This window comes from Halyomorpha halys, unplaced genomic scaffold, assembly GCF_000696795.3.
Source record: "Halyomorpha halys isolate HHAL.00 unplaced genomic scaffold, Hhal_1.1 Scaffold2687.1, whole genome shotgun sequence".
NCBI classification, from domain to species: Eukaryota; Metazoa; Arthropoda; class Insecta; order Hemiptera; family Pentatomidae; genus Halyomorpha; species Halyomorpha halys.
In genome coordinates, this window is record NW_027109286.1 from 30,174 (window position 1) to 53,712 (window position 23,539).

General features: G+C 29.3%; 1 protein-coding gene and 1 long non-coding RNA gene across 5 annotated transcripts in view; one reads left to right on the plus strand and one right to left on the minus strand.

The window, feature by feature from the left end:
- Window positions 1–17,447, plus strand: part of LOC106691681 (uncharacterized) — a 22,225-nt gene extending 4,778 nt beyond the window's left edge. The window contains exons 1-4 of one of the 4 annotated variants that reach the window (XR_002945054.2): window positions 3,046–3,366; window positions 3,568–3,689; window positions 5,253–5,407; window positions 12,873–13,011. This is a non-coding gene — a long non-coding RNA (uncharacterized lncRNA). Of the gene's footprint in view, window positions 1–3,045; window positions 3,367–3,567; window positions 3,690–5,252; window positions 5,940–12,872; window positions 13,012–17,320 lie in introns of those variants that run through there. The other 3 variants (XR_002945053.2, XR_010843448.1, XR_001344833.2) reach the window with 3 other exon arrangements.
- Window positions 6,983–20,393, minus strand: LOC136795783 (uncharacterized). Its single transcript, XM_067047490.1, has 10 exons — window positions 20,184–20,393; window positions 18,972–19,073; window positions 17,326–17,445; window positions 15,816–15,963; window positions 14,622–14,729; window positions 14,457–14,549; window positions 14,248–14,351; window positions 13,149–13,235; window positions 12,867–13,050; window positions 6,983–11,151 (listed from the first exon to the last, which is right to left on the minus strand). Exons 1-10 carry the CDS (start codon window positions 20,286–20,288, stop codon window positions 11,000–11,002), a joined length of 1,203 nt encoding a protein of 400 aa, XP_066903591.1. The 5' UTR covers window positions 20,289–20,393; the 3' UTR covers window positions 6,983–10,999.
- Between the last annotated feature and the right edge of the window lie 3,146 nt (window positions 20,394–23,539).

Here is a 23,539-nt window from a genome sequence, read left to right on the forward strand (position 1 = left end):
GGTTTTCTTTTGTTTTGTTTTTCATCAATCCATAGACACATCTCCTCTGCTTCCTCCATTAGTGATAAGAAATGTTTTTCAATACTCTGAATGAATAAGTGATAGTGTAAGAGACTGATGCATAAAATCCATTCCATATAACATACATCTACATATAATTTTGGAAATGTGATTCTATCATGCTTAACATGGAACACAATAATAATGTGCATCCCTGCCAGTTCTTAATCACTTACTAATTACCTAAATAATTTAATAAAGTAACAAATTAAGTCTTCTTTCCTTTGGTTTTATCCTATAACTCCTAAACGTTGCCTCCTACAGAAAAAGTTATGGTACTAAAAATTAAACTGTATTAAATTCTGTGTTCCATAATGTAATGTTTAGATCAATGGGTATGGTCCTAACCTGTTCTGGTTGTATATCAACTTCAACAAACCAGGTATTAGAGTTCAAGGAACAACCGGAGTAGGTGGTTTATGATCATATCGCTTGACCGAATTATCACATTATGGTTCTCATTTGGCATATAATTTAATGTTCTTCAATTTGTTTTATTATAACTTTTTATCTAGGATTTACCATTTAGGATTTATAGGCAAAAGACCTACAATTTTTAATTTGTTACTTTATCAAACTAATTAGCTGCTCATTAACCTTTTGAGGACTGCCAGAAATCATCAGTTTGGATTTATATATAGTAATATACTTCAATTTTGGGTGAAATTTGAAGAAAAAAAAATTCATATTTTGGTTCACAATGGTTTACAGTTCATGACATACTACTCAACCGAATTAATAAGTTATGGTACTCATTTAATGCTCTTTAATTTCTTATTCTATAACTTATTCTCTAGGATGCATTGTTAAGGAATTAAAGGCAAAAAAAGACCTCATTCATTACTTTATTAAATTAGTTAGCTAATTAGTAAGTTTTTTCGAACTGCCAGGGATGTATTTCCATGTTATGAAGCATGATAGAAATTAATTCATAAAATTATTTTTAGTTGTATGTTATATCAGCTGAATTTTATACATCAGACTCCTACACTAAGTCCAAATCATCTACATAGCCTAAAAATTGTATAAGGCTGTTGTAAGTTAGGTTGTTGATTTGGACTTTTTGACTTTTGAACTATCTTTTCTGAGATAATCTAGAATAATAGTCATACCTGTGCATCTTCCTGTCTTAAACTTCTCAAAGTTTCAGCGTTCTGAGTATAGGATCCACCTGCATTTTGACAAGACAATTTGTTTCATTGATAATCATTACAATCAAAGAAATCAATCTGAGGGGTATTCCTCATAGCCTCATAAAGCTCGGCTCTTTTGATACTATCCTATGCAACTCAACTCCTTGATTGGCGAAATTCACTACACATAAGTGTACAACTTCCTGTTGTAATTGTTAGTACCCAAATATGGATTTAAAAATATTTTGTAGATCACCTACTTCAGGGTCTACTAAACTGAGTCATGTGGGAAGAACTTTGGGTCCCCTAATTACTGTCAAAAGTTCAATTAGTACCTCATTTTCCAAAAAAATATGAAAATCTTTAAGAGAGGGGTGCAGTATTCCCATTGAAAGTGCAGCAACTATATCTTACAAATCAGCATTTATTTCCAATGATTAATTATAAAATCCCAATTCCTTGTTAATGTTTGTATCCTTTACCCAGGTTGCTTTACTCCTCGTGGGTATTTTAGTCTTCCTATTCCTATAGTATCCTTTAAATTTGTCTCTGAATCTTTTTAATTGATATTCCAGTTTTTTAAAGTCAATTCTTGAGGTTTATGCCTTGCTTTTTTAATTATATTAATCTTGCATAATTTTTCATCTGTTTGTACCAAATTTAGTGTGCAGAAATAAGAGATCTTTCTGTTTTTCATTTTTCTCTCTTGTTCAATAGACTCAATTCATAAAAGAAATGGATGAATTTGAAGCAGCTAGTCAGCAATTTCAAGTCATAATTCATCTTATAGAATGCCTATCATCGGTGTTATGTTAAAATTCCTAAGTTAATAAATAGATATTTTCAGATTTTTTTATTGAGTATTTTTTACTGAGGTAGTCATTGATACTAATTAGTTCAACTATGTGAAACAAAATCTGGAATGTTCCAGACTCTCTAAAATGTAAACATATTGTAGGTTTTTCATCCAAAATTAAATTATTCTTCAGAAAATTTTTGAATTGGCCCTTCTTAAATAACACGCAAGATATAATTACCTTTTTTTATTCTTTTTTTTTTTTTTAAGTTTCTCTTTGATTCTCTGTCTGTTTAGTTCGTTAGCATCTATGATTGCAATTGGATGTTTTAATTCATGGAGTAGTATAAATTTTTTCCAGCATAAATTTAATGAGGCATTTAACCCATTGATAAAAATGTAGTTTAAAGAGTTTGCTTTCTTCTGATCACGTAATTGAAATTCAAGTTTTAAGGAACTAGATATGGCTGCTACCAAATATACTTCATGACACTGATATCAGAAACAATTGATTTAGTTGGCTTGCACATAGGCCTGTCAGTTAACATAATGATAACTTCAATTTCACCTGGTTTTTTTTTGGTTTTTTTAAATACTTTAAATAATATTTGTCATTCCATGATTTTTAACTTTTTATTTTTCAATTATATGGCAGATATATATAAACATACCAGTTTACATTCTGCTTTTAACCATTTATCAAAAGCTAATTTGGTATATTGAGTTTATCAAAATTGAAAATATAAAGACTGATTTTATGGAGTTCTCAATTTTTTAACTGAAAGGCTCATATAGAATTTAGGATTAAAGGATTTTAATCTTAACTTAATACTTTCATCTATTTACTTCTCAAGGTTGAACAAACAATAAGTTCATAATTTAAAAAGTTGATGATCATATTTTAATTATGTCTTAATGTCGTGTATCTGGAGATTGAAAATTTTTAATAAAATTAAACAGTTGATTTTTTTTAAAATGGTAATTATGAATTTATACAAAAGACTTTCTGGTATACTTGGTTTATTTATTTGTTTATTTTTTAAAGGCATTAGCATAATTTATTTTTACTGATCTATATTGGTAATATTTTTTTTTAGAATTGATTAATGTTATAAATTAACGTTATTTAGTAAATTTCTTGAATGCTTCCTCAATTTATGATTGCCATTGGGCAACACAAGTGAAATCTAATAATTACTATTTGTATATATGTTTCAGGTTACTTATCGTTGTCTCTTCGGTTTTACTCTTTCCATGGCAAGAAGAGTTGATTACATTACCTTCCTATTATAGATGGAGTAAGAACGGAATCCGTTATACTTTTAGTTCCATCATATCTAAGTGGGCTACCAGCACACATGGCTACTGTGATATCTGGTCAGTAATTAAGTATAAGTGCTTACTATGATAATGAAGGGCTATGTTTAAGATGTTTAGGTACCTTTCTTTTACTAAAAGATTTTTCCGTGTATCCTGATAAAGTGGGAAAATCTAAAGAAACAGTATAACTGTCAAGAGCTGGGGGAATATCCATTTTTGCTTTATGAATATGTGTTTTACAAATTTTACATTTTTTAGGAACTTGTAACAAACATAAATTTGGAGCTTTGACTGATTCAGTATCATGGAAATGAGGAAATAAGGAAATGGCTTTTTACCATTTTACATCAACTTACTATTGTTATGGAGGAAGTATCCAGGTTAGTTACCATAATCCACTTTCTGTACGTTAAAATTTAAAATAATTTAATAATAAGTATCAGTAAAATTACTCATATGTTTTGAAATAGTATTTTACTGGGCTATTTGTTAATAAGTCAAATTCTTGCGTTGAATGCATTTATTTCCTGGCATAGAATTACTCTTCACATTACAGAGGCATATTGCTATATCAAGTAAGCAGTTATAAGTCAGCCCAATATCCTTTTCCTGTAGAATCTGGCTTTTTTGCTGTCATTCAATGTCCCAGTTCAACAGTGTAACATCTCAAAAATGATTATTTTGAGACATTCCTGTAATCTTTGCAATAAAGGTATTATCTATACAAAAACACAGAATCGCTGTAAAACATACACCATATATACAGTTTTGAACTGTATTTATCTTACCCTTATTGCTAAGGTTACATGCATATCTCAAAATAACCATTTTTGGATTATTGAGTTACAATGTTGAACTGGGACAGCGATATGGGCTCTGGTGAAGAAGCAATTCTTCAGAAGCCATTCTTCCTGGGCTCTGTTTCATAATGAAAGCTAATAGTATTGGTTCAAAATACAAGTATAGAAACAACGTGGTGTTAATTACACTTATACTTTTTTTTTTCATATAGGGAGGACTATTAGTGATATTACAAGAGTTAAAAAGTACTAAAGTACAAGTTACTATTGTCCAAATCAGTGTAATTGTATTAAGTTGAAACAAAAAGACTAATAGTATTAGTTTTTACTTTTTTATGAAATGGGGCCCTGGTCTGTTTTTCATTACTTGGTAGGTATTCTTGAATAGTCTTTATCTGATCTCATTTATGGAATTTAATTTGTCTCTTCAGCAGTTTATTAAATTAAGGGGGAATCTAAACCAAAGATTTTCAAAAATGTTTGACTTGAAAAATGATAAGTCTAAGAGATAGATCAGATAGTAGTATTAGCAGAAGGTAGAATAGGCTTACGAGCTAACAGTAAATTGATGGCTATGAAGAGATACCTCGTAAATGCCAAAAAAGCAGACTTCATGTTTTGATTGTAGTATTATGAAACTACACACCAAGGTGAGATCCATATTTAAAGACGAGACCGACAGCTATGCAAAATAGAATATCATGGACATCCACTATATACTATAGTAGATATCGTGATATCCTATTTTTCTATTTATCAATAATGCTCTTTTCTGGTGATAGCTCTCAGAAATAAAGAGTAATATCAAACATGCTTAAGAGAAATTGTAAAAGTTCTGGAGAAATTGGGGCACTTTAAAATTTAATATTTTTATAAATACAAATTCATTTGAACATGTTTTATGATATTGTGAGGAAGACATCTAAAAAAAACTGTGTCCCTACTATTAAGTATCCATTTTCCAAATAGAAGATGCCACTCCTTAACTATCTAAATATTATTATAAAGATGTTTTTCATCATTGAAGAATAAACATAATATTGATAAGTTGAGAATTATTTTTAAATTCTGTAGTAAAATGGTTACACATCCACTGATATCTCAAAATTATAATTTATAAGTTTTCAGATTTTTTTTTTTTAGATAAGCCATAATTTAGATTATATCAGTTATAAAAATTACTGCCATGAGATATAGAAGCTCACTATTTCATTTGAGAATGACATCTCAAGATAAATGATCTGAAATATTTTTAAATATTCAAGAAAACTGATCACTTTCTGTCCGGAGATGCAAAGGTAAGTTGTGCTAAAGACTTTGTATGCTTGCATGAAATCACTTGTGTACAAAAAAAAAAAATTGTACCATTTTCAATAGTAATAACAATTTTAGTGTTGTTTAAGAATCCTGTGATTACAGTAAGAGCAAATAGCCCATCTATTAGTTAATTAATTGTTGTTTGGTTTTTATTCGTTAGAGACAGTTACTAGTAAATTCTTATTAATGAGCTCTTAAGTTTATTACATTGTAAATTTGAGTTAAATATATGAATATAAACTTTTAAAAATATTTTGACGTTTAAATACATTTTTAAAGAACAAAAATATTCACTTTGATGACAAATGAAGGAAAAGAAAAAACATCAGTTTTTCTCAATTCATTTGCTGACATCCTTGCTCTTTGCTTGCACTGTACAAATGTTGATGGATATAAATTATGAATTTTTTCTTTAATTTAGTTGATAAAACAATTATTTATTTAATATTTTTCCTTATTAAATGTCACCAATAATTGGATAATTTATTTTTCAATAAACGTTTTCATACAAGATGCAAAGAATATTTAATGAACTACTTTTCCCTAAAAACTGTTTATTTATTTTAACTAAAAACCTTTAAATTATTTAAATTCCTACCGTCCGTCCTTTTAGCCTTCTTCCTTCCTTTTCCACTGTTAAAAATTTCAGCTTAATAGGATTTTCATGGCTATGATTACAGACTCCTACCTTCACAAAGCTGTCATATTCATTCACATAGCTAACCTTCCATTCATAATATGGGTCAGAGCTTTATGTTACATAGCCTAAGACCTTTATAAATATACTACCTATCAACACAAACAAGATTTTTCAAATTAGACTGGTAGTTCCTTAAAATTAAATTAAATTAGTAAATTGAAACAATCAAACTCTTCAGCTTTATACAATAGTATGGATTACATATGATAATGAACTTGAGCATGATATGATATGAAACACCAAAAACTCATCTGTGCTTAAAGTATAATAAAATATTTTGTCAGTAATTTTAGCTCAAATTGTTTTAAAACATTCACCACTGGTTCTCATTGTTTGAGGCACCTAACTTGAATTTTTTTTGGGCCATTTGCTCAAGTACTTACGAAGGAGCAGTTACTAGGGTCACATGGCCCTTGTTTTGGTCAAGCTTTTGTCGAGTAGTTAGCTTTCTTTATTACATTGTTTATTTTGTAAGCCTAATTTTAAGTTTTTTTCTTAATGATCTTTATCTGAATTATGTTCCCCTCTCTCCCCCCCCCAAAAAAAAAAAATCAAGTCCTAGAGGAAATATATCTGAAAGGAAATATTAATACCAGTTTTTGCTTGGTCCATTAAAATATACAATTAGCATTCTTGTCTTGGAGAATCAGCCCAGTTAAATTTGAAATTTCTCTGCACCTACTCAACTGGTCAAATTGCTGTAATTAGCCAATGATAGAAACCAATGATTACTGAAATATTTATTTGCATTAATATACTTATATAATTTATACTTAGTACAATAGCAGTAGTGCTTTTGAGATTCCTTCTTGTCTTTTAATTTTATAAGGTGGGATCAAAAACAACTAAAGTAATCTCAGGTTTATCGTTTCAACTTTATTACTGTTACCTTTTTTTTCTCACACAAGAGTGTTAGGTCATTATTAGGTAACATACACTTATTAAAATCTAAAAATACAACATTTAGTTCCAAAGTACATTTATAAAATGAAATTAGTAATGATAAAAAGTGGTAAAAATATGTTTTGTTGATTGTTTCTTAACTAAAAGTAAACATCTATACAATGGAAGTTTCATAAATATTTTATTTATATGTAAAACCATACCTTTGGTAATTTTACATTAATAAACAAACCAACAATTTGTCTCTTAGGTCCATCCTTTGAGGGTTAAAATTATTATTTCTACTTTGTAATCTTGATAACAATTTATAAAACATTTTGATTATTGACACACAGCCAAGTACTTAAGAAAGCTAAGTTTTTTTTTTTTTTGTTCTTACACTCACTAATAGTTATGACAAAATACTTATTAAAAAAAAAAAAAAAAACTACAGTCTTAAGGGATAACATCGAATAAGTTTCATCACAATCATATAGAAAGTATGTAGATCATAAACTTGTTGGAAATTATTAACTCTTAAAAAGATTTGAAGTTGACATTTATAAGCTTAATAACATTATTTTTTTTTCTTATCATACAGTGAATATCATTTATTCTTGCCTTAAAATACCATTACTAACTGTTTCAGTTCACAACTAATCGATATAATCATTAATCAATTGTAATTTATAACCAATTGTTGTTCTGTTTCTAATTATGCTTCATTGTTATAATGTTATTCACAACGTATGATAATAACACTATCATAATGCAAACTTGTTCAGACAGTGAATCTCTCGTCTTATTCATAAAACGAGATAATTATTCCTAAAGCTTGGATTTATTCCATTCATTACGTAAATTTTTATTACTCTCTTAAATTTAATTGAATTATCTTACTTATCTGTTTGTCAAAAACATCCTACATAATTCGCTATCTTGATGGCCGGCTGTAACCAAGCCATAGACATATCTATTTCTTTATAAAAATTGCTTTACTGTTAAATTCATGTTTGTGTTGCTTATTTTTATGGTTAGTAACTTCTTCGATACACATTCATGACAATCCAATGAATTTGAGACCACTCATTTCTCTGTGGTTTGTTGTCTCAGACATATACCACTGCCTCTCAAAGTCGAATGACTAGAGGTGGCTAAAGGTATAAATTGACTAGGATATAAAATCAGAATGATTCATTCACAGTAAGGTAATCTAGCTATTTTTTTATGATTCGCTGATTCAAGGGAGGGGGGGGGGGTTGGTGGAAGTCATGACCTGCCTTGCTCATTAATCATCCATCTAGCTCTTGTGATGAGCTCAGTTCACTTAGATCCTTCTGCACCTTTCAGTTACTAGCCTTACAATCTCATTACCCTCTTCAGTTTTTAAAAATAAATCAACAAGAATACATTTAAGTTATAAATTAAATATAATAAATAAGTCAGTCATCAGGTTATTAGGGGATTTGAGACACAATCTTTACCAATAGGTTACTCTTTATACAAGGAATACCAATAGTTAAAACAGGATACCAATAGTTTGTAAATAGCCTTAGTCAGTTATTAAAAAAAAAAAAAAAGAGTACTCTAGTATTAAAGGTGAGTTTAATTGTTGATACACTAATACTAATTGTTGATACACTAAAACTTGAAATGTTTAGATTAAGGTGAACAGAAAAAGTGAGTAAACGATTGCATAGTAAAACAAACAACAATGTTCCTTTCCTGTAGATTTCTTTAAAATGGTCTTCACTGTACTTCATTAATAAAATAATTTAACTATAATTAATTTTATTGATTATCTTTTTAACATTAAACCATAACAATGATCCTGCACTTAGTGTACAGAATGTAACATATAATCACAACATTGATTGTATTGTCATTCCGACTCCTTTAAGAAACATTTTATTCTTAATTTAAATATATTTATAGCTGAAAGAACCTCGAATTATTACAACTACTAATGAAATTATAAAAATCACATACATAGGAAATATCTAAGATCACACTCAATGGGGTTTTAAATTTCATTAACAATGTAAATATCTACAAATATTACAACATATACACTACTGAAATTGCTGCCTCGTAGTAAATGAAATGTTAAAAGCAGGATCCTAAGGATGAGGCCAAAAATATAAAAATTATGTACCCTAAAGTTTCACTGAATTTTAGTTAGTGGTTTAACCCCCTGAGAAAATATTCAAAGGATTTTGAATTTACGTATTGGTACTACATTGAGCAGATAAAAACAATGAATAATTTGTCATAAGAACATTCTACATAAATTTATAAATAAATAACTAAATAACTCTTTTATAAAATAATTTTTTAGTAGTATTTGTTTAGTTATCAAAAAGTAGTAGGCCGACATAGGCACTTGCTAGCAATTTACTAATACCTGTATGATTCTTTTAGTTTTGTTCATCAAAAGGGAAAAGGACAATATAATAATTACTCAACAATACTAATTAAAGTTTTTTTAGGAATTTAATTATTGATCTTTTAAAATTAAAACATCAATATAAAATTATAGTATTTTGTTTTATCAATTCAATTAGGCTTCATAAGAAAGTGATAAAAATTAAATGAAAAATCACTCTCAAACCATCACAGTAAATAATTAATGTGATTTTGATACAGTTTTAAAATTATTTACATAAAATATCTATAAATTTCTAAACATATTTTCAAGGATAAATTAGGATATATTCAAGTATTATTATTAATTAAGTCGACATTAAAGTTCAAGAATCATTAATAGTTCAAATTTTTTAAGATTTTGAATAATTTATTATTATTGAAAAATATTATATCCGGGGACTGTTTTAGCAATTTTTTATTTATTAAAAACCAGGCTAATAGTAATTTTATAATTTTAGATATATTTTCTAAGTAAAATCTAAATTAGATAAGTATCATTTCGAACTAAAATTAAAGGTAGATATACAAAAATAGCATTGTGGGAAAAGAGGGTATAAAAGTGTTGGGCTATATAAAGAACTAACGGCTGAAAAGGTTACTGTCGCTGAACTGACATGTAAACATCCAATGAGTAGACTAGATGAAAGATATGAATGGGAGGGAGGATTATGTTATGTCTAATATTGTACAATTAAGGTTCAATGGGACTCAGTTGGCAAAGATTGTTGGTGGTATCAGCGTCTAACCTCTGAGTTCACAAAGTCTTTTCACTATTACCATTATCATTAAATACAAAAATTCTATGTTTCTCCCTTTTATTTTATGTTCCTTCTATTCAACATTAGTTATTATTTTATAACCTTAATAAAGAGTATTATTGCAAGTTATAATTTCTCATCCATTTATTGAATATTCCTTATTAATCCTTGAGGTCTTTAAAAAAACTAAAATGAAAATCTATTTCCTTCTTGGACACATACTTGTTAACATCATTCACTAAAATGAGGCACTGAGGGTACATGTCAGAAACATGATGTTTTTTTCTTACATTCGGAAATTAATTTGTGATTACATTATCTCTATAAATGGTAATTTAAAAATATTTGATTTTAATGGATTTGAAAATATATTTTTTTTTAGAATATTTTTGATTATATATTAATTAAACTTAACAGCATGCCTTCAAAAATTTAACAGACTTATAAGTTATAATCACTATACTAATTAATAATTTTTAATTCATATTTTTGTTAACAAATATGGCTTCTTTTTGTTAATTCGCAGAATCAAAGACTGGAAATGGTATTTCGTAAATCCTTCAATTACTAAAAATCCTTTTAAGTGGTTCTAAGGGTCTACAAAAGATATTTTATATGTTCTTGTATAGCAACGTAAAAATGTTGGTTTTAGAAAATTGTAGTATTAGCGATTAACTCTTTTTCCAGCCTTCAAGTTACCATCATACTGAAACTTTGGCCAGAAAACTTATAAAAATAGAATATTAGTTTTTTTTATTAAGAACATTCATAGGCCATTATTTTTTTTAAAGTAAAATTAAAATTCTTTACATGAAAATACCATGCCTCGATGGAGATTTAACTCTTTCACTGACCGGTTGTTTAGTCAAATTAGCCACTCCCCAAGCTGCAGAAATTTCCAAGCTTCTACACAGCGTCTCATAACAAAGCCACCTCTTGTCACCATCATAAATCCAACCTGAATAATCCAAACAATATTAAAGTCTAACATTTTTTGAAAAAGATAATTAAACTATGCTAATTTCTTTATATAAAGATCGTTGACCATAAATGAATTAAGAAGGAGAGAAATGGTTTAGGTTGTAGTCAGGAAACCAGCTATTAACAAATAGTGTGAAATATCTTTAAAGAGGCGATGTTTTACCCAAGTTGCAGGTCTTTATCATAAAAGTGAATAAAATTTGTTTGCCAATTTTATGTATTAATTATAATTTTATTAAAACCTATTGCCATGGAAATTATCTAAGTGAGTAAAAATATATAATACTAGGTTAAGGTCTAGTATATAAATCCAAGTTTAGCATATAATTCTATCTGAATAGAAAATTAGGGAACATTGCCATGGTTGGCATCCAATGAAATGAATTAATCTGAATTCATTCAACCTTAAGTGCATAACCTGAAAATCTGCCGTTACTAATTTTTGTCTTTCAAGATTTTTTTTAGATGTCTCTATTGTAAATTTCAACAATCGGTCGTAACTTATCTTTTCGAACAATAATATCTGAATGTTGATTTAAAACCAAATATTTTAAAAGGATTAATATTGACATAGCTTGTCCATGATGTAGAAGACGAAGTATCTTAAAAATATCTAAGCAATATAATTTTAAGAACATTAAAATGAACTTGGGCAAACATCAAATATCAACATTGATAACTATCTGGTGGGCTGATTTCTATAAACAAATTTAATAAAATTTGACAATTATTCAAAATAGTTCAATATTTTTTATTTGATGTAGCAACAACTTTTTAATTGAAAGATGTTCCATTTGGTGGTGAAATAAGGATACTCAAAAACAGTGAAAAACTAAACTATTGATTTCATAATACGTTGCAAGTCTTCATCAAGGTTACATAAACCAGAAAAAAATTGTCAAGTATGGTAGGACTATAAGATTACAAATGGAAAAAGATACAAATATGAATGAAGTAAATTAAAAATTGATCTAATACATTTTTTAGAGAGAAATGAAAGTTTTTTTTTTTAAGTATCCTTAATTCTTCAAAAACGTTTTAAGCTAACCACGCACTAGAAACTTTTTTGTTTCAAAACTAAATAATTCCGATACTAAAAAGTTTCTTTAACTCATCTTCATTCAAAAAAGTTGGCACAAAGATTTTAAAAATAAAATAAAGGGATGATTTTGGGTAACATCTTGATTTTTGTAATTAATAATTTTTATGCCATCACACAATTTTTTTCATTGTACACAATTTCTCATAAAAATGTAAAATACAAAAATTTTGTAAATGAAGCAATTGTAATAATTTAACTAGGAGAAACATCATCATGAAATTCACCTGTTATAGGTAGTCTACTAAATGATCACCTGTGTATGTAAGAGCTTCAGGTCTGTTACAAAAAGATTCTAAAACAGTATTCATTACTTTCAAAATAAAACAGGTTATATTTTTTTAATTTAAATTAGCCAATGGGTGACTTTTAAAACAATGTTCGTTTTTGTTAATGATCAGTTTAGTTTCCTCCTAAAAATCAGCAGTGCTCGTGCACCTAGAGCTTTCAAGAAGTAGAAAAAGATTTACACTCCATTTGTTATTTTTATAATAAAAAGGTACTAGAGTTCCAACAGCATCTAACATAACACATTAAAATACAAAACCAAAAATATCATAATCTCTTATACTATGTGATGTAGTCTAACATACCATTAGGCAGGTAAAGAGCAGCCAACTGAAGACCAAGTAAGCTGCCACCAAGACCTCCCGAGAGACCTGCAACATAAAGAGCTCTCGTAGCTCTACGTCTTCCATTCCCAGCACCATTGCAAGGCCTTTCCCGGCTCATGTAGGCTATGTGATTCAGGATTGCATCCAATGTCAGTTCTGTATCCTTCTCGGTCATAACATAGTTTTTAGAAATAAAATGAGTAATGATTTATCATATTTCTTTCCTTTTTTTTTTCTATCAAAACATGATTTTAATCATACCTTGCAGGCTTGTTGTGGAAGTAAGCTTGTATTAGCAGTAGCTTCTTCAGCTTCTTCTTCAATGCCAGTTTTTTTATCATTCATACCCTAAACATTAAAAACAGCCCAGACATAATAAATAGAAGAATATATTTTATATTGAGGATGGTTTATAGTACTATTTTTTAAATTTATAGTACTAATAAATTTAGAGCATAAAAAAAAAAAAAAATAGAGACAATCCTATTAAGAGATAACATTCTTTTTCTTGATAATGATTAATCATTTTTTTGGATTTGATATTCTTTATCTAATTTAATTGGAAAATAATCATAAAAAGTTTGTTCAGAAAAGAGTATATCATAAACCTACCTCAATATAATATCTTAAAGTGCAATAGAAGTGGACCAACATGATCAATTAAGTCAACATAAGTTGTGATATATATTGTTTGCCTGTTTTTCTATGTTATATTCTGTTGATATCCAGAAGGTCTTGTAAGTATAATCATTTGTTGTTTAAACACATTCATTGAATTAATCAAACATTTTATTAATGATTAACAGTTGCTTATTAATAAGTTAATTATTCAGTTAGTGAGATATGATAAGTAATAAGCATTTTTATCACTTCAGTATTGCATAAAAAATATTCTTAACACAATTTTGTACTGTAACATAAATTGATAATTAATTTTATCTTGAGAAAAGTTTGATAAATTAATAAATTAGTTTATTTACAATCTTATTTTTAGATAGTTTCTGTTTTTGTTTTTTTTTTTGTGTTTTTTTAACTGAAAGTTGGTAAACAATTAAAATGAGTTAAGAACTCTTTGGAGCTCAGATATTTATGGAATAAAATAACTACAATACAAGTGATGTGTGAGGTCGGAAATTTGATTTTTAAGTCAATCCAAACACCAGCAATAATTTTAAAAGATCTAAAAAGTGATATTTTTTATTATTATTTTAAAAGTGATATTTTGCATTATTATTTATAAATAATGTAAATATGTTCTAATTGACTCAATAAATTGAGGTGTTTAATAAAAACATAAATATTTTGCATAAAAAAAAAAAGATGCATCTTTAAGAATTGAAAACTTCAGCTGAATAAATACCTTTATTAAAGGTTGTCCCGAACATCTTTGTTCAGTGCCCCAGCTTAATTTTTTTGTTCCACGGTTTTTCTGAATTGAGGAACAAAGTCTTGTTGAATCCTCACCTAAAAATATATATTCAGAGAAGATATGGAAAATATGCTTGACCATCAAAGACAACCGTACACATTGATTGACTTCATAAAAAAAACTTTTCTTCTTTTACTAACCATCAGAACTGTTGGGACTTTGCTTTGCATGTTTCATAATACTGCTTTTCATTGGTTCACTTTTACATGATGAAGATGATGATGATGCTACTTCTGAAATGGTATACTGTTACCTGGGGATCAAAAATTTTAAAAAATCTGAATAGCTAAAGAAAGCTTACATACCTACTGCTTCTCTTGCTATTTTTGGTGCAAGCAATGTTGGAATTAATGCAGAAGCAACCGATCCAGCTAAGTTATTATACGGTGCCAGTGCTGATAACTGCATTATGCCTAAACAATTATAAATTCTTAAATAGGTGCTGTAAAATACCTACACGCAATTAAATAAATCATCTCCGTAAATAGTCTAAAAAAGGCAGGCACTAGTAGAGATTCTTGCTATTACTAGTTATATCTCCTAACTAATGTAATGTACAGTCAGCCCTTGATGATTTGAAATTCAAAGGACCAGAGAAAAAGTTCAAATTATGAAGAGTTCAAAAAATACGGTTTCAATTTTTAGCTTAGGTTCCATGTAGATGGTGATAGTGATAGCTGTTATAACAACCACCATCATGGAAATTGACTGCTATCATGACAGTATTTTTACATTATCAGAATTTTCTTGATAGTTGGTAGTGCATGCGACAGTGAACTGTCATAAGTTATAAACTTATGTTTCTTATTTGTCTATAGTCAAATTTTAATTATCAGTAATTATCATTCATTTACCAAGTTGAACTGATATCAAGTTAGGTTTCTCTACCAGCTCGAAACAAGCACTGTCCTGCTTTCTCATGGTTGGAGTAGTACTTGCACAATAGACATATGTATCGAGGAAATGGGTTTGAACATAGTATGAAAACAAACTGAAAATTCTATTACATCATTCAGTTAGTTAACCAACAATAGGTTCGTACATGTTGACGGTTGGGAGATTTCAAATTATTGAGAGTGGGAAAGTCATCCTGATTTCAACTTATAAAACGTTGGCAACAAAGGTGTTGTTGTGATAACTTCTAATTACCTAAGAGACCAACAAATTTTGGATTTATTTAGAGTGTTTTTCAAGGAACCAGGAAAAACTATCAAGAGTCAACTGTACTTACTTATTAGTGTTAAGAGAACAAAGGATGAGAATCTTAAACCAAAATTTCCACTCTGACAAAGTCATGAGAACATTTAGTGGGTGAGAGCAGGTTAACTCAGCATTAGAACCCAGTGCTATACCCATTAGGCTCTCTCCCTAATTGTTTGAGTATAAACTTTAAAATAAATTTTCTCTTTCCATCAAATAAATAAACATTAACGTTTAGAAAGTGGTAAATTTATGAAATATGATGATTTACTGTGTTAAATGAAAAACTGTTACTTTACCTTTGTAATTTGGATCCAAATCCCTATCCAACATCGAAGAGGGCATGGAACGCAGCACTGACATGGCACGATGTGTAGCACAAAGAAACACAGCACAGACAGTCAAGCCCCAAATCAGAAATACTGTTTCAATAATGATTTTCACCACCTGTTATTATATTTCGTTAAAGTCAATAAATTTGTTTATATTGGGTTGCCTAGAAAAATACTAACATGGATTAGGATTTTCTTTAATTTAACTATATATTTATATCTGACTTATTATTCTTATACATTTCAATAACTTAATGTTCTTTCAAGTAATGTTTGTTTACCCTACAAACTTTTGATGTTTATTAAAAAGGCCAAAGACCATTGGAGTCTAGGAACATAAGTATATACCTCATTCAACAATGATTAGAAAAAATTGATAACACAAATTTCAATGCTGAAGACAAAAAAAGACTTATAAAAGCTTTTCTACTTAATGACATTCATCTGAAAACCTTTTAGAACAAAATAAATACAATAAAGAAATTAAAATAAATAAAGAACCGTACCAGATTCATTCAGTTTGCAAATGAACATTATCTGACCATTTTGCTCTGTGCTTATACTAACATGTTTTAAAAATAGGTTACACAAAAATTCAACAACTGCCATTGAATTTTCCTTAATGTATTGGTATCTGCAGCTCGTCACAGCAACATACCAGATTGTTCGTTATGTGTCACTGAGGTATAGTCTTGGGTTCTGATAAAATCCAAGAATATGAGGCTTCCTTGATCGAACGAATGGCCGCACCTTTTGAATTTCATTAAGAAATAAAAAAAGGTTTGACATAGTAGAATAATAACTAGTATTACAATACTGGTCTTTCTTGGGATTAGCCAGAAGGACCAACAGGCCTGCTCGCACCCCAGAATCCACTATCTTGAATTTTTGCTTATCGACTAATATTTTTTTGGAACTCTGTATCACTAACTACATGAAGAAAAAAAAATTCAGCTATGCAAAATTTGATATTATCAATTTAGGAGACAAGGGGGGGGGGATGGGTAAAGTTACTAAATAAGTAAATAGAGCGTACATAAAATAAGTAACAAATTTTTAAAAAGTATCAAGAGAAAACATTTGTGGCAATCAGCCTAGAACATTCTAAATTTTCATATCAATAACTTCCTCTGATACAAATCTTAATGATGTGAGATTGACAAACTCTAAAAGAAAAAGTAACCAAAATTATCATTCTGTTAAAGTTACTAATATTAATATTGTTACAAAAAAATTACTAATATTAATATTGTTACAAAAAAATTACTAATATTAATATTGTTACAAAATAAGTTAAAATTTGTTTCCATTATAAATAACTGCCAGATAGAGAGGAAATACTTTTTTATTATAAAACAAATAATAATTGATAGTCAATATAAATAAATTTAAATCTATTATCATACTTAAAATTTTATTTATTTATTGCTAACTAAGTGAAGCTAAGTTTTAACTATTTTTGTTGCAAGTAGCTTACATATGAAAACCGAGGCTGTAGGGCACTGGATATGTCCATTCCAATGAGGCAGGAAAGGTGCAGAGTAATAGCAACGCTTATGAAGGTCTTACTTGAAAAAGGCTTTAGTTTCATTTTTATCTATAAAAAGTATTTTATTATATATCATTTATTTTCAATAAATACATAAATCATTGCAATCAACTATCTAAACTTTTACTGTTAATACAGAGCATTTTTGGACCAATAGGAGAAAGTATAGCAATCCTAAAACTATAATTTGAACATTTTACACAAAAGATTTATAAATTATACATATTTCAATCATAAGAATCAAAATAGCAAATGAAAATTATACTTTTATGTAAGCATGCTTCTCTCTCAATAGGTCCAACCCATTTTTCTTTTATCAAACTTTTTGAAGACTAAGGAAGGCCAAAATCCTCTCTGGAGTTACCTATCTATGCCCATGATTGAAAGTATAAAATTATTTCTTCAGTGTATTCCATGATGTGGTGGGAAGCCTGGGAGGGCCGTTGGTAGCTGAGCAAGTTAAAGCACCAACTTTGACTGGCTAGTGACTGCAGTGGCACCAGTTCGAATCCGGCCTGAGGGGTCAACTTATGTTTCTGTGATGGTCCTACAAAATGAAAACCACTCCCGCCCACAATGGGGCATAACCTCTAGATAAACTTCCTCTTTATATCAGAAATAACCATATATAACAGTAAGAGGTCAAAAATAATAAAGGTAGGTTAATTGGGTTATGTTGCTTCCAATTGAGAAACAAAGTTAAGCAACATTAAGTGCTGGAAGGCCATGATTCTCCCACCTAGGTTAGTAAGACCCAGAGACTAGAGGCAGCTCACACCAACCAGGCATAAACTGTTGATCCTACTCCATATATCTCAAGTTAGAATCGTGTTTTGGTCTTCCCGGATGGATTGAGCGGAATATAGGTCCTTGTGCACCTACTGACCCTTTACAGCCATAATTGGTGGATCTAGACAAATTTATCACTACACATGAACCCAAGTAAGCTGTAGAAAAGGAAGATGCCTCAAGGAAACCAAAAGTTAGGGCGAAGTGAGATTGCAATACCCCTTCCAGACAATCCGTGAAAGCAATATTATCTGTAAGAAGACCACAATGTGTGGCCAAAGATCTCCTCAGTCTATAGTGTCAATCAGTATTCCAACCTATGTGATACTCTCCAGTAAGGCTATCAATGCTGGCTTTGGATGGCTGTGATGTTTCACCATAATTTTAATATCCTTATTATTACTAACTATAATTATCAGTATTTTCTACAACTGACTATTGGAATATTGAATTACAGTTTAGTTCTTAATTATTTCAAAACCAAGATCTTGTCTTGAGAAAAAACCTTTGAGCTAGACAAAATTCTATCATTGTTATGTTTTCCCTTGGCAATCACTCTAAATAAAGCCCTTTAGCTTCCAATAAGATTTCGGTGCCATCATTTGAAAAATTAAGGAACTAGTAGTGTGACATAGTTCTATTTAGAGACAACTTTCAATAGGAAATAGTATTTTTGAAGGTATGTTTATCAAAATAACGGTAAGAGCAATTAGAATCTCGTCAAAGGTTTATTAATTTCACCAAAAAAATCAATATATTTTCCAATTAGTAGGTAAAGTTTATACCTGTGCAATATGGACTAAAGCCAGGTGAGTAAGACATAAAGCTGAAGTTATACAGGCTGTACCCAAATCAAAAATTGCAGAAGCCATTGCTTTTGGCATCACCTAAAAAATATGAATGAATTATTTAAAAAACAATTTAATTTCTACTGAGTAATCATTATAATAACAAATTCGTATCAGCAACTATATAGATTTGTCATTTAAAAGAAGAAATCCTAGGTTAATATGTAACCAGCATTAACTTCCATTTCTAATTCCTTCTCTATAAATTTCAAGTTTCACTTTCTGCACATCCTCTGAGGAAGACCACATTAATGAAGTGATTATCAGTTGTTGAATCAGTATTGGTCCTTAGGTAACTGAATTAGAGACTTATTGAATGAAGTAGAATTCAAATTTAAAGTAATGTTTTGTCAGCTTTTTGGGGGGGGGGGGTTGGGATGGTATTGAACTATTTCAAGTATACTCAACCTGGAGTTCATTTTGTTCTAAAAAAACAATTTTCAACATCTCAATAAGTATTAGGCTTACTGATGTCCAAAGGCTAGTTACCTGCACCATAGAAGACTGTATAATTATTATTTTTGTGGGAGTAGCAGTTTCACAGTCTGCCGACGAAACACTATGATTTCCGGTTAGCTGACTTAAGTTTTTTTAAGCCCATGGTAGGACTAGTTTCATTTAGAAAAGGTTCCACCAATCCTCAAACGTAAAATTTACCTATAAATATTGATCATGGCAGACGTTCATATTTCCATTCTATTGTGTGAGTACTTTCCAATTACAGTATCACAAATGTTCTTCCAAAAAAAAAAAAATGGATTGGCTCCCGATCTATACGGTGCTTCATTCATAATAAAGACTGATTTCGTAAAGAAAAATTGAAATGATATTGGTAGACAACTAGACTTCATATAAACAGATTATTCGAATTTGTGTAGTAATTTCTTATTGGCGGAAGGAAAAAGAACGCCATATTCAGAATTTTAAAACAATGTCATTTATGAACTTCATATTTTTATTTAAATTGATTCAGAAAATAATTTTTGAATAACCACAACAGCTAAAGAAAGATAAACAGTAGTATTAGTATATAAACTTTTGACTCATTTTATATGCATATAAGCTGGGTGAATGCAAGTTCCCCCTTTAATATTTTACACCTAACAGGTTTATTGTAAACAAATGTAAATTCAATATTTTCTTACTTACATCACGAAGAGCATAAGGGTCAACAAAGAGAGCTATCGCCCTGGAAGCACCAAGTAGGCAGAGAAAGACATTTATAGTTGACATGTATGGCCTCGACGCGATCATAGATCTATGTAACAAGTAATCAAATAAATACTAAATATTACAAATAAATAAACATTATGAATATTTAATTCTAAACTAATTGGAAATCAAAGGCAGCATTTCTTTTTTTTTACTTGTTCTTTACTGTAACTTTTATGGCTTAGCGACCCCGAGGGTTCCATGTTAACGCCACCAATCCATCTATAGATAAATAGTTGACCATCTAATTTAAAATATGAAGATGATCAGGGTTGCAGTCAAAAAGAACAAAAATAGTTTTCAACTATTTATCATCCGACGTTTCGCTCCATTTTGTAGGATTTCATCAGGGCTAAAAAGATACGAAAACAACTAAGAAGAATGTGTTCTATTGGGCGTTTTTAGTTTCGTAGCGAGCGAGCAAGACCGATTTTCTACTATTGTGTACCCAGAAAGAATATTAGGTAGAAAATCTGAATAAGTAAAACTTTAACCATTAATAAACTATAATATTTAAATTATTTTACTAGGTGAATAAATGGACCTGATCCAAACGTTTTTCATTACAGTAAATAGTTCATTAATTTTGAATTTGTTTATTATTAACACCTAAATAATTTGAATAAACAACTGCTTGTGAGCAGGGGCACTACAACGTGTTTGTGACGTCAGGAAATGACAAAAAAGTGTTAAAATATACAAGATGAATCCGTTCTTAGTTGTTTAATTCAATTTGTAACAATCGCGAACACCTAAGAAAGTATTACCAATTTTTTTTTTTTTTTTTTGGCCCGTGACACCATGACTAACACGTGTTTATGGCCTCCTTGATAAAAAAGGTTGAGTACCACTGGGTTAGAAGTAGGGATGTGACATCGACATAATTAATTTTTGAAAATGAAATGGCTTAATTCAAATAGTTAACAAGGTTTACCAATGGTTCGTACAATGAAAATATAAGGCAGTTTTACATTTATCATCTCTGATGATTTTTTGGACGCTACCATCTTACCCCGTCTTTGCCTTCCTATTTATAGCATGTTTCCAGAAAAAAACATCTATGAAATAAGTTCTTTCTTCTTTTTTGGGGCCCAAAAATCTAGGGGGAAGCCTGCTCCTCTAACCATGCCATACGCCAGTGGTTAGAAGGATGTTTTATAGTCCATTTTAAAGTATGTTACTAGAGTTCTACTACTGGGTAGTTTCTCTACATGCTGTATCATATCATTATCATCATGTCATTATGATCAAATTTACTTGTATTTTTTATACAGTTGTAAATATCAATAAATAAAAAAAAAAGTATGTTACACGTGCTTCCATTTAATATGGATGATCTCAAAATAAAGAAATTATTTTTTCTTGTTCATCAAATATTAAATTTTGAAAATCTCCAAGGCATGCTAGATTTTTGTTTTAGTGTATATAATTCGGTCGGGTTTCTATTGGTATGATTCATGGCAACTTTTAAGATACAGAAATGATAGAATCAGGAATATATAACACTTAAATATTATGAAGATGCTACAATCCATCATATAACAAGAAAGGGTAGCATAATATTCAGTTCAATATGAAACAGATCAGCTGACTAAAATTTTTAATTGATAGCTAAGAAAAGATATGGCTTTGGGGAGGAAAAAAGTCAAATTATCTACTGAAAGCGGACAGAAAAAATATAGAATTTATTATTATTTTTTTTTACCAATACGATTGCTTGAGATTTGGCAATTTAATATATAAGTTCATTCTGAATCCAATTCCATAAGTCATACTTCAAATTTTAGTTTATTTTTTGCGTTATTTGTCCTTTTTTTTTTTTTGGTTTTGCAGTCTTACTGCTTTCTTAAAAAAATTGTTTTATAAGATTATACGTGACCAAGTTTTTCCACGGGAAAGGGTAGGATCGCTGCAAAGAAAAAATGGCGCTAACAACTCCATTTATATTTGTTTTGGATTAAAAACTTTTTGTTTTTGGGCTAATAAATTTGTATACTATTTATTATCTTGTTATTAGTTTAAAGTTCGTAATCTATTACTTGCTGCTTATTATATTCTCTTACTTATTAAGACTAACATTTACTAACCACCCGACCAACTTCTTAAATATAATACGTAATATAGCAGTTTCTAATACTATTAAAAATGATAATATGATATTGCTATTCTTGTCTGTAATATCTGATTTAAAACATTTATATGATCCACAAATGCCATTAAACACAGTTCTGCTAACAAATAATATGTAATGGTGTTTTGTAGATAGGTACATGGATTTATATTTTCCTAACATAGGTGATCTAAGAATCCTTAGAAAAGGCTAGTAGTCCATTATAAAGAAGGAGCAAGAAGCCAAACAAAATTTAAATCTGGACCATATAGAATATATATCTTTACTTGTGAATGGGCCACTAAAATGTATTTAAGAGTATTTTAAATATATCTAAACATCGATAGTGCCATAATTCACAATAGTGCTTTTCCCGCGTCATTTTTACTTTCACTTCTTATTTATACCAAGGGAAAGTTTTACGATCGTGAAAAATTTCGAATCTGAACTTAACGGAAATACATGTTGCAAAGTCTTGTGAGTCCAAATAACCAAACCCCGTAAAATGGTGTGTTTACATGTATGTGAATAACCTAGCTACGATTATTACTAAACTGAAGTTACTTATTGGTGGTAGATCAAGGCCTGAGATGTAGAACTAATATTTTATTAACTACTATTAAAATCAAATCATCGAATCGAAAGGATTCGTGAACACTCAACTTGTGAGCCCTTACGTGTGTACGTCCAGCACACCTTTGAAACTTTACATAAATCCAAGCACAAGAGCCCAAGAGGAGGAAAAAGGAAGTTATTTCACCCCAATTTTCAAAGTATAGGTAAGGGGGAATAAAAAATGGCGGCTGTTTCAAAATTTTAAAACAAATTAATTTTTTATTCGGAGCTTTATATATTTAAAATTACCAAACAATACTATAAAACCTAAGAGAACTTCATTTAAAGTAGAGCAAATTTTCTAAAATATAAGCTCTAATAGAGCTATTTACGTATAATAGTTCCTAAGATATAGCTTTGTAAAAAGAATAATTTCTTAAAAAATGGTCTGAAAATCAGACGTTAGTAAATTCATTCTGAGAAATCTATATCTCAAAAATCATTTGACGTACATATCTAAATTAGCACTCAAATTAGAGTTAGTTTAATGCACTATAATGTAGTTCATAACGTTTATCTTTATAGGAATATAATTTTTTATGATATTTGACAAAATATATTCACAAAA